The following is an 11,329-nucleotide window of genomic DNA, read 5'->3' on the forward strand; positions in this document are numbered from 1 at the left end:
ATACTGTCCGTACGTTTTCAAAAGCGTTCATGAGCTTTGTCCCAACCCAGGATTTAGGGTCAATTCTAGTGACCGTAGAAGCTTAATGTGCGTATTGAGAGCACCTTCAAGTCCTCGAGAATCCAGGCTAGTTCGAATAAAGAAGTCCATATCTCTTCTTTCTCGGGCTCTTCCATTGTTTAATTTGCTTTCCTCTATTATTCGTAGGGAATAGGTACGCGTAGGCCTTTTTGATCCAGTAACATCTTTCAAGTCAGACTTGAACAAATTTTAGATAGCAATGCAGATAAACCTTACATTCTAGGGCTAGCTCGGTCTGCCACCTCAAATTCGTTGGTAGACTAAATATCATATAAAGATTGAAAGGTAAAAGATAGACGAATTATAACCTTTCATAATAGTACTGGGGATTACATTCCTTGTGGCGGTTAGAGAAGCCCGTGAAAATCCAAAACCAAAAAAATCCCTCCTTGAATTCGTTTTTTTTGCAGAAAAATTAAATGCAGTGATGTTTCTAGGTGCATGGATGAACGTGGGGTATTTTGAGAGCCCCAAAGTACTTTTTGGTTCAAAAAGAACTTCGGAATCCGTACAAATAATACCGATTAAATCGCAGTCAGTGTGTGGGCGTGACAAAGTTTCCTTAATATAAAGCAATATTCTGACAATTTTCTTCACAATACCAACCAACCTTTTAATGAAAAAAACTCATTGAAATTGCAAAGCGATCTGAATCGCCTGGCATTGCTACAGTAAAACTTTACACCATATTTGGTCTACCAGTGACTAAGTTGTTGAAGTTTCTTTACAAACTTGACAGAGTTTGATTTGAAAAACTTTTGATATGTTGATACTTACACAAATGTATTCTCTAGGAGTATCAGAGTTATCCAATTGAATTAAAAGAAGGGAGCCCAAGAAACAAAGAGAGGAGATCTTCATCGTTCTAAGTAGCCTGTTTAGTCACTACCTTTGAAACAAAGGCTCTGTGGGAACTAGCATTTCTGAACCAGATAATTAAATATTTCATATTTGATTTGATGTGCTTTTAAATCAAATCTTTTGCTTTTAATGTCTTTGGCAGTTTTGACGAAGTTAGCGAATAGAAAATCTGGGAACTCATAATAAATGAATGGTAATGGCAGCGATACGTTTGCATAATGCAAATGTTTTGTTCCATTCGGGGAAAGTTGAATTTTCAACTTTTATTGCAAAAAATCAAACAAATACGTTTTACAGTTTACTGGCGAGACGGACCTTAAATGAACAAGAGAAATAGCGTTGTGTTTAAGTGGTGCTAAGAAAAACTTCTTTCCTCTTGACCTAAAAAATTCAAGGGAGGCCTACAGACGGAAAGAGTGAGCAATTTCTTTATCCTAAGCAGCAGCAGCAACAGTTTAAAATTGCAATCAAAGCATTTTGTAACAAATAATGTGGAAATCTTAATTGGGGCAAGGCTTAAGAAGAGGAGGGTCTTTAATATGTACCGCATCAGAATAATTTCGTACCTTCTTTGAACTTCGAATTCTGCAGTGCCAACTTCTTCAGTCTATTTAACAGAATGTTAGATCTAAACTGTTGTTGACGTCTTAGTGGAAAAGTGAATATGTCATATACTTGAATTATGTATACGAAACAATTTTTTTTACACTTTTAGCTGAACTATCTTGCTCATTTTATCATCAAGGTTAGTTTGACAGCGTTGAAATAAGCTAATCTATAATGCTAAGATCAAACCATGCAAATTTTAGGTTCAAACAGCATAAAATGTGTTATTCTTGTTTATGAAGCCATCTTGTCAAAGAAAGGGAATCGTTGAAATAACTGCATGAGTAAGAAAATGATGTTCTGGAATATTTTTCTGCACAGTACGCACATTGACGTTCGCCCTCAAAGTGAAGCTTGTGAAAATTGTGAAAATTTTCTTGACTCTTCCAAGATGTCAAGTAAAATATGAAGGTATTTTTTTAAAGAATGATTTAAGAAAAAAGTCACAATCTTGCACGGGTTAAATACTTTGAATTTGATAGGCGTCTACATCAAGTGAATCTAACGCCTTAACATTTGATAAATGATAATTCAGTTTACTTTTGACTAAAAGCTCTTTCTTAAAAAATGAGGAATATTTCAAGAGTCTTAGCCAGATTAATATAATTGAGGATCGGTCTTTTAAGATTGCCAAAATGCGTCTACGTCCGGTTTCCTGGATTAATATAATCTTAATCTAATTTTGGGTTCCAACTTACATGCCATGATCTTACTAATCACAAGTAAACTTAATGCTCTTTCTGACGTATTGTTGTCCCTTGTGGGTAAAACTAAAGAACAGGTGAAAGAGCGGCTGGGATTTGACCCCAACATTCCCGTTGAATTCAGAGATTGCTTGTCCAATGGAAGAAAGTGGTCCCCATGTGAGGCACAATAGTCGTTAGTTGGTATCTTTTAAGGAAGCTTCGTTGTCTCATTCATTTCCAAGGTGGTGAGAACTAATGAACGCTTTCATGTGGTTATGTCAAAGAACTACGGCGAAAAGGACCTCTTTCCATGATGAAACATTTTTAAGATGGTTTTTACGGTCGGGGAAGCATTCCAACCATACTATCAAGCTTCATGGTCTGTTCATGGTGGGTGTAATATTTTCTTCCATTTTGCACACTCCATCCTGTTTGAGCGTTTGCATTTGCGGAGGTTACGGGGACATTTTCTCATGCGGATAATGATAGATAGTTTACTTTTCGGGAATCAATCGGAGGAGTGCTTGGCAGAAGTATACTACATACCACCGACAGTTAAAAAGTATAATTGACCAGAAGTTGTTAACAATACATTGAGCTTTTCTAGAATATCACTAATTCTCAAAACTTTGTAATGACTTGCTCGGTATTTCTAGATATTATGAGAAATGCATAAGGCTTCAACCGTCGTAGAAGACTCTACGTAAGTATATCAATGTGCAAACGTCCATTCAACACGCTTTTTATAAGAAACTTGCACGGATTTGTGACGGAATTTCGCATATTTTTTATCTTTAATTAAAGTGACAATCTTCATTGATAGAAGATATCATATGAGACGGTCTTTTTATTTAAAAGATCCAAGCTATATGATAGAAAACGATTGAAATCATCCATGCTTACACACTCTGAATGGGTATTTCTAGTATTACGAGCAACAAGCAAATGGAAAATAAGGGTATAAATAGCTTGAGTATCGAAATACCAAATGCGGGATTGAACTTTTTCACTTTCAAATGAGGTTATATCTAGTAGAGTAGAAACAAAAGAAAAGTCTTATAATGATGTTTGTAAAGGAAAAGTTGTGGTGATACCTGAATTCCACCTTTCTTTATTTTAGAGAATCCCATTTTATTTTTATCTTTATTTATCTCATTTTAGTTTAGTCCAAAAATTCTGTACGCGTACTCATATATTTCTAGACACTAAATTTCGGACGACCGACCACTCGACTGGATGGTCTCCTGGGAATGGATCACAAACCGGTTTATTGTAATGTCTAGCCAACCTAGTGGTCAGTCGTCCGACAACCAGCGTCTAGAAATCTTTTAGTATTGTATTACAACAAAACACTTATCAAAAAACGACAATCATTTGGAACATACGATGTGCAATGATTTCTACGTTGAGACTGAAATGAAGGTATTATGACACCAGAATAATTTTTCGTGTATTCGAGCTTGCTTTTGTTCTTGCTTCCATTTTTTTCACAACCATCTGTTCTCAAAAATTTAGGAGCACTTTGAACTATTGACATTTGATTGACACCGAATATGATATAACGTTGCTGCCATTAGTGTATGTACTAGTAGCAGTAATGAGTAATCACTTTCCAATCGGTAGAAAACTTTTAATGTTATACGTGCAAAAAAAACGAGTAAAGAAAGCAGCATTCTGTTAAAGTTAGAGACATTTTCAAGATATATATAGTGAATTATAAACTATTTCATGCAGAAAGATATTTGTAAAAGGGGCAAAAGTATTGGTGCTGTAGTTTGTTTGTTGCAAGGTAGTGATTTTAGAAATGCGGATAAAGTCCCATATGCAGTATTCCAGGCCAAACAAGGCCCTCGAATCTTTGACAGGGAGAAAGGAAGAAGGGAAAGAGATTTATATCTGGGACCAATTTAAAAGCCAGTTGGAGCAAAATGACCATCTTGAGGTTTGCCTTTGTAAGGCACGAGTTTTCATAATCCTGCACGTTATCCGAATTTGCGCAATATGTTTCTGAGGAAACAAAAAAGGTACAACTTAATAGACAACTTTGATTCTTGTCAAACTTTCGTCCCTAAAGCACCACAGTTTGGTCAGTCGTTTTTAAATGAAAAATCTAATAAAAAGGAGTCAATGGCATGGTATTCATAACCTCCAATTCAAATTTTTTTAGTAGTGTTTTGAATGCGCTTTAAAGTCCTAATATGGTGAATTGAATGAAATAACTTTCCCACTTTGTTCTAGTCAATGTAATTGAAAAGCGCCGAGGGTCAGCGTGTCAGATTTAATGGCCGTTCCTTTTAAGTTCAAAAGGTGTGTCTCACCGACAAAGAGAAACGAATATTGGAGGTTGAGCCGAAATTGACCCTCATTTTCAACAGAACACTCCTCACGCGATCCCGTTCAAATTTTAACTAAAGTTTTTTTTGCCTCCCAATACATTTATCGAACAAAAGGATGTGCATCTGGTTCAAGGCATTTTTTTTGGTTTTAGGTGTTGGGGTCGAAAGTGTGAGCTTCGCCCGGCCAACGAAGCCAGCCATCACATCGTTCATTTCCAAATTCCGTAAGGCAGATGCATGTCCGGTATCAGGTTTATGTTCTCCGTCTGTGGGCGTGGTTAGCGTCTAAAAGTTTCCCTTAGAGAAAGGTCGGGTATCAAACCAGAGACCAATCTCACTCCAAGAAATTGCGCTAACCACTATACCACGTCTCCTCCCAATTATGGAACGCCGTGTATCTAAACCAAAAATAGCTTAAAACTTCGAACTCGTCAGTTTTGTCACTCGAGCTTTTTTTAACGGCGCAAAGCTAATAAGCAAAAAAAATGATGTAATATATTTCCATCAAATTCACAATTACCTGAAAGTAGTCGACCCATATGTCGCCAACAACTGAGAAAATATGTTAATTGTGCCAACTCTCAGCAGAAACCTTAAGGACCGGAAGTGACGCATTGTAAATAAAGAACTTGTCATCAAACTTTTTTGCCCGGGTGCTAATTGCAAACAGTTTTCGCAAAAGTTCCATTCCTTCGCACAAAAACGAATACGCATTTCAGCGATGCAAATCTCGTAGTAACTTGGCCTTGACCGCAATCAAACCTCTGAGAGTGAGGTTGTTGAGATGGTTTTACTATGTCCAGACAATGTTCAAGCATTTTTTAAATAAATAATCATTTTGGTTTACCCTATAGGTTCAATTAAGAAGGTCTAAGAAAAGCTCAACTTGCATAGACCAACTTTAAAGATGATTATTAATCCGACAATTCGCTCAACACTTCAGCACTTACATGAGGACGATGTAAATGTCATAACTGACAGGGTAGTTCCCACAAGCAATAAATTCCGCAGAGAAAACTTTTTCCCCTTCGCCAATGTTCGTGAGGCCCTTTTTTTACCGTGCCATCGTGTGACAAAAACCCATAATCTAATTTCCTAGAAAAACGCGTCCCGTTCCAATTTTCTACCACCGATCTCGACTTTAAGTATCGCCTGCTCTTTCAAATCGGAACATTTCGACTTAATTAGCGCAAATTGTGGCAACAAAACGGAGATTTATGTTTCATGGGCTCAACCATCGTCAGAATCAGTTTCTAGGATCTTCGATTCAAGCTGGGAGATTTGATCCTGATTTGCCATCAAATCAAAATATTGCAAATCTGGCAGGAAGCCATGAGCTTTCCCCCCCCCCGTCGTTTACGTTCTCCTGTAACTACCGGCCCAATCAGGGGGGTTCATCCAGGCTAGTTAGGAGCACATACTATTTGCTTCTCAAATTGAGTCTAACTGATGATACCTTCTCGCCTTCTCATCTTGATCTTGTTGTCTTCCCATATCACCTTGTCAAATCGAGTGGAAAGTCAACTTAGTTTGGCTATGAGAGTTGCACAAAACGGGTAAAGTTATTTCAATTCAGGTGAACATGATCGCTCAGGCCTTGATTCTGGCGATTGTCTGCCAAATCGGTCCTTTCTATCGACCAGTTATTGGTTTCCTCGAGTTGACAGAGCCTTTGCATTTCGAGCCTCAAATGCTGTGGCCCAAAATGCATCCGGAGGACAGTTGTAGTGCGGAATTGGATTGCTTGGAGGATGAATTCAGTGAAGAGGGCTTGATCCAAAGATCCAGACGGTCCACTTTCGTACCCTACAAAACGGGAAAATTTGTGGCCACTCAAGTGTCAGGGGTGTTGGACCATTTACTGTATTATTCGGGTTATGAGAAAGGAATGAGGCCGAATGTAAGTAGCCATTTAAAGAGCATCATGGGGTCATAAGTCTCATAACTCTTAACGCTTAGCGCGTAACGTCTTGAAAGCCTTAATCTGTGGGTGATGATTGGTGTGATACCCATTCTGTCTGCCCTTTTCGTTTTAGGTGGGAGGGCCCCCTCTGGTGGTCACCATCAATCTATCCATCCGCTCCATGGGTCCTGTGGACGAAGACGACATGGCCTTCTCTTTGGATTGCTACTTCAGGCAATCCTGGGTGGATAAACGCCTTCAGTTCAACGCCACAGGGGTGAGCGAACTGGCTCTTAATTGGCAATTCTTGGAGAAGATTTGGGTGCCCGACACTTTTTTTGTCAATGGCCGGAAGAGCTACCTCCATAAGATCACGGTGCCCAACCGCTTCGTACGTATCTACCCCAACGGAAGGGTGTCCTATTCCCAACGGCTTACTATCTGGGCCGAGTGTGCCATGCATCTTCACAAGTTCCCGCTAGACACACAAATGTGTCCGCTCAACATTGGCAGTTTTGGTTATGATGCTAACGACATTGTCTTCAAGTGGGCCCAGCCACGATCCGTGTCTATTGATAAGCTGGGACTGGCCCAGTTCCATCTCATGAACTACAAGAGCTTCACCGAGATTAAACTGTCTTCGCGTCGTACCCGGATCGGTTTCCGTAATGACTCGACCGCTTGCTTAGAGTTCAACTTCGAGCGTCAGACGGGATTCTTTCTCCTTCAGATCTACACTCCGCTCATACTGATTGTCTTCTGTTCTTGGGTGGCCTTCTGGCTCATTAAGACCGACAAAGGTGGCGAGGTTCCAGCCAGAACCGTTCTTGGGGCCAACAGTGTTCTTTCGATTGTCAATATTGGCTTTGGCGGGAAGAGTCGTCCACCTGTGGGCTATGCCACGGCTCTGGACATCTTCATTATCCTTTGCTTCGTTTCAGTGTTCGCGGCCTTGCTCGAGTTTGCGTGCATCAACTTTTTGGATCTTTTTATCGCCCGAATCAAAAAGCGAGAAGAGGAGAAAGCCGCCCTTCTGGCTGCCAGTCTGCTCGAACAAGAAACCAAGGAACCGGAAGTTGTGACCAAACTTTTGCTGGCAGCAATCCCTGTGGCTGATGCCACGGTCACAGTTGACTTTGTGGAGAAAGAGCAGCCTGATCCCACTAATGAAGCGCCGCTCATCGATGCCGATGATCTGGACGTCATTGAAGTTATTGATGGCGGAGCGGCTTTGGCCGAGGACGAGGAGTTTGAGGAAATTCCAGAAGAGGAAGAACCCATACTGCTCTCCTTTCATGACAAGATAGCACAAGCATTCCACAGGTTTTGCGATCGCTTGGAGCAGAAATTCGAGGCCCGATATGGCCCAATTACCGAAACCTACGTTTATAATAACACCACGGAGGTGATTTGGCACATTGACGAGAGCGCACGAATCTATTTTCCCGGCGTGTTCCTAGTTTTGCAATTGATCTATTGGATCTCCTACTTGTACCTCATGTAACTATAGTTCCGGTGGGTACGTGGCAAAACTCGATTCCGAATCCTATTATGCATGTTTCGTTCAAGCCGGTCTTGAAAAGTTTTTGCCTCCTCAGAGCAACGAGCCGAGTTGTTACTTTACAAACACGAACGAGTTGGTCTTGTTTTCTTTCACCCTTTTCTCCTCGTCAGGCATTCCAAGGCTCTGAAACTCACTCTTCAGTCGAGGTTGGAACCAAGGCATTTTTTTCGAAATAGTTGAAACCTTCAAGGAACCTCTTCGTATGTATGTTAAACAATTCCTGACGACCTTGTTTGAGTTTGCCCCCTCGTCCTACACCTCCCAATTGATCAGTTACTATTCATTTCACTAAACTTACGAAGCAAAACAGTACGAGGGGCTTGTGGATTGTTGCCTCGTTTCGGATAGCATTTGCCCCTTTGCGATCTAAAAGGGAACGTGCGCTTACAATATTAATGATTGAGCGTATCTCATCGTCAATTCATTTTGCATGTGTCTTCTGAATATTAGATGCCTCCGATCCACCAAACAGGTTTCACCTTCAGCACCAAAAGGGTGGATTCGGTGTTGTGTTACTGCTGGATTGAAATGAGTCAAACGGTTATGTTCAATAGCTTATAGTATATATACGTAACGTATCTGACTTACCAGGCCAATCACGCGTTTCTTTTTACTCCTGTCGCTTTCTCTCGGGAAAGCTACCATAGCTATTGACTTGAGTAATGAACATGCAAAGCCTCAATTCATTTTGATTGTAAGCTCCCAATGGCAACAGAACAATAGACAAATGGCTAAAACGTCTTACAATCAAAACAGCGTGGGGATTAGAAATGGTACACAACACCTGGAACAAGATGATCCTGTGCTGCTTAACCTCCCTAAGAAAGCGAAAACGTACATGTTGAAAGTCTCAGATCCATAGACCAAATGATGGTTAGATCACATCTTAATATCTCTTTGTTGTCATACATAGAGAAAGATCTCTGTTTTGTGCCTTGCACTGATAACCAAAACGTGCTTTAATCCTGAGGCGAATAATTTTGGTCTGCTTTTTGTTAAATTCCAACACAAGCTAGGAACAATCTGGCTAAAGAACAAACAAACATGTCCAGGGTTATAATGACGGTAAAAAGTCATATTTCCAAATTGTAGGGCTGGAAATCCCTTAATTAGATGGTTGTCAGGTGAAGGACGGAATGGTCGTCTTTGCCCAAGCCCAAGCTCCAAATGACTTTGTCGGAAATTAGTTGGCTCATTCTTGACATTCAATCCACATTAAAGAAGTTCCAAAAATTCTCCAGCTCTTTCTGCTGAGGTTTTGGAAGTTTGCTGAAGCTGCTTCGGGCCAATACATTCATTCGCGATCTAGGCCAAACTTTTTGAACACATCTTTCCCTGAAATCTGCCTCATTTCGGGCTCAGCTCAAAGGGTTCACTTTTGAAATATAAACATGAGCGAAACAAAAACATGTTCTCATGTCTAGTGAAACCGAAGAAAAACCCTCCAGGAAGTCGATTGCTCTCACTTTGACTGTCAAATTGTAGTGCCGAGGCAAGTTGAGCATCAGGGATGAATGTACATTTATCAAGACAAAAAAACCTTCACTCACTACCTTCCAAGGACGTTTCTTTCGCTCTTCGATTGTCAATATCCTTGAACATGGTTTGTTGTTGAGCTATTTGACGGGCATTTCAAAGGACGTAGATCCCTCGCATAAACATCGGCAAAGAGAACGAGAATTATGGAGCAAGTTCAAACTACATTTCGAACGTTCCATAGCACTTTTTATCCTCCTCTTTCTGTTCCACTTATTTCCAACTGGCTTTGTAACATGCTCTAAAATTTGAGCCACAAGGATACGAATGTTGAGCCGATGCAAAAGAAGGCCTCAAAACAATTGGAACTGAATCACTGCATCTTCACTAGCAACTTAATGTGAACTACTAATAGACTCATAGAATGGTTTGAGTTATCTTCTGCTGGTTAAGAGATATTTTTGTTTTTCTCAAGTCCTTGGGCCTGCCCATGGTCCCATGTTCCGGCTTGAAATTATGCCTCTCAAGCGTCAGTCAAGGCGTAGGACCAAAATGACTCGTTTATGATCAGAAAGATTGAACTGGTTGCGAGGCAAGTTTGCCAATAGGAAAACCTATGCAACAACTTCTCGAAGCGACTTTAGTGTAAACAAGCTAACTTTTCCGGCGAGTATCAAACACTTGGAGCATTTCAGATGACAAAAAGCGAGTGCGTTCGTGAAAGTTGATTGCTGATCAATAATGCAATGATCCAAAGTTAGTATTGCACAGTGAGTTTCAAAGGCCTTTTTGACAGTGATGGAGGAAATGTATTTGGATCAAGAGAATCTGCTGAGGCAAGAGCCTCTACTAGTTTGCATTGGATAATGGATGCTTTAAACATTGATTTGGCTATTTTTTCAAATTTTTGGTGTTTGTTTTTGACACGAATTTTCCTCGACTAGGGTCAGTAATAGTATTCGTGTTCTTGCGCCAGGAGGGCCATCAAAACATTTCATCAAGGACCTATGTCTCTCATGAAAAAGTCCCATTAATTGAATGCACAAAAAACTACCAAGATTTTGGACTATTCCTCTGTTCCATCAGTTTGATCAAAACCAATTTGAAAGTCTTAAAATAATTCTCTCAGTTTCAAAAGAGCAAAAGGAAATATATTTATCGTTGTAAAATTATTAGCTCCTTCTAATTGTTGGAGATGAAGTATATGACATCACTTGTAAGGTTGGCTGGTTTGTAAGAAATTATTTTCATAAGGTATTCAGGCAGGGATTCAGAAGTCCTTGATGACGCCAAGTCATGGAAATTTGCCATGACCATTATCCTCCTAAAAGCCGTAGCGCTTGTGACTAGACGAGAAACGTCATTCAAGCACCCAAATGAAAGGCTAAAGAAAAAGGTAATGGTGTCAAAAAAGTGTCCAGTGTCTGATGAGCCTTTCTTTGAAAGCCGAATGCTTTTTCTTAGCTTCTAATCGCTCATTCCAAGTGTCAATAAGAGAGCGGGGGGGTTTGTTTTATCAGAAGAAGGCATAGCCCAGGTCATACTTCATTTTCATGGAAGTGTGGCCCAGACACTGCATTGGAATGAAAATGGTCTTTGGACCATTTCATGCACTGTTGGTATTCAAATTTGGCAATTCAAGACATAAAAGACAGACTAAAAAAGCACGGCAATAACTAGCATCCCTCTTGGGACAGGGACCTTATTTAGGGCTCTTCTTGTCAATATTGGAAATAGTTGTCGGAAAAAATACATCCAAAAAGTATAAGCGCGTTCCAGTGAATAACACCTTGCAAACGATCACGAAACCAGATAT

At 40.1% G+C, this 11,329-nt stretch overlaps 1 protein-coding gene across 1 annotated transcript; it reads left to right on the forward strand.

Moving 5' to 3' along the window:
- Window positions 1-6,022: 6,022 nt before the first annotated feature.
- Window positions 6,023-8,008, forward strand: LOC131884645 (gamma-aminobutyric acid receptor subunit alpha-6-like). The gene is made up of 2 exons (XM_059232484.1): window positions 6,023-6,470; window positions 6,607-8,008. Exons 1-2 carry the CDS (start codon window positions 6,153-6,155, stop codon window positions 7,975-7,977), a joined length of 1,689 nt encoding a protein of 562 aa, XP_059088467.1. The 5' UTR covers window positions 6,023-6,152; the 3' UTR covers window positions 7,978-8,008.
- The last annotated feature ends 3,321 nt before the right edge of the window (window positions 8,009-11,329 follow it).

Source organism: Tigriopus californicus, chromosome 8, assembly GCF_007210705.1.
Source record: "Tigriopus californicus strain San Diego chromosome 8, Tcal_SD_v2.1, whole genome shotgun sequence".
In the NCBI taxonomy this organism is placed as follows: Eukaryota; Metazoa; Arthropoda; class Copepoda; order Harpacticoida; family Harpacticidae; genus Tigriopus; species Tigriopus californicus.

Coding starts and splice junctions, on each gene's coding strand:
- LOC131884645 (XM_059232484.1), top strand. CDS start 6,153: ATGATCGCTCAGGCCTTGATTCTGGCGATTGTCTGCCAAATCGGTCCT. Junction 6,471..6,606: donor AGAAAGGAATGAGGCCGAAT/GTAAGTAGCCAT, acceptor TTTTCGTTTTAG/GTGGGAGGGCCCCCTCTGGT.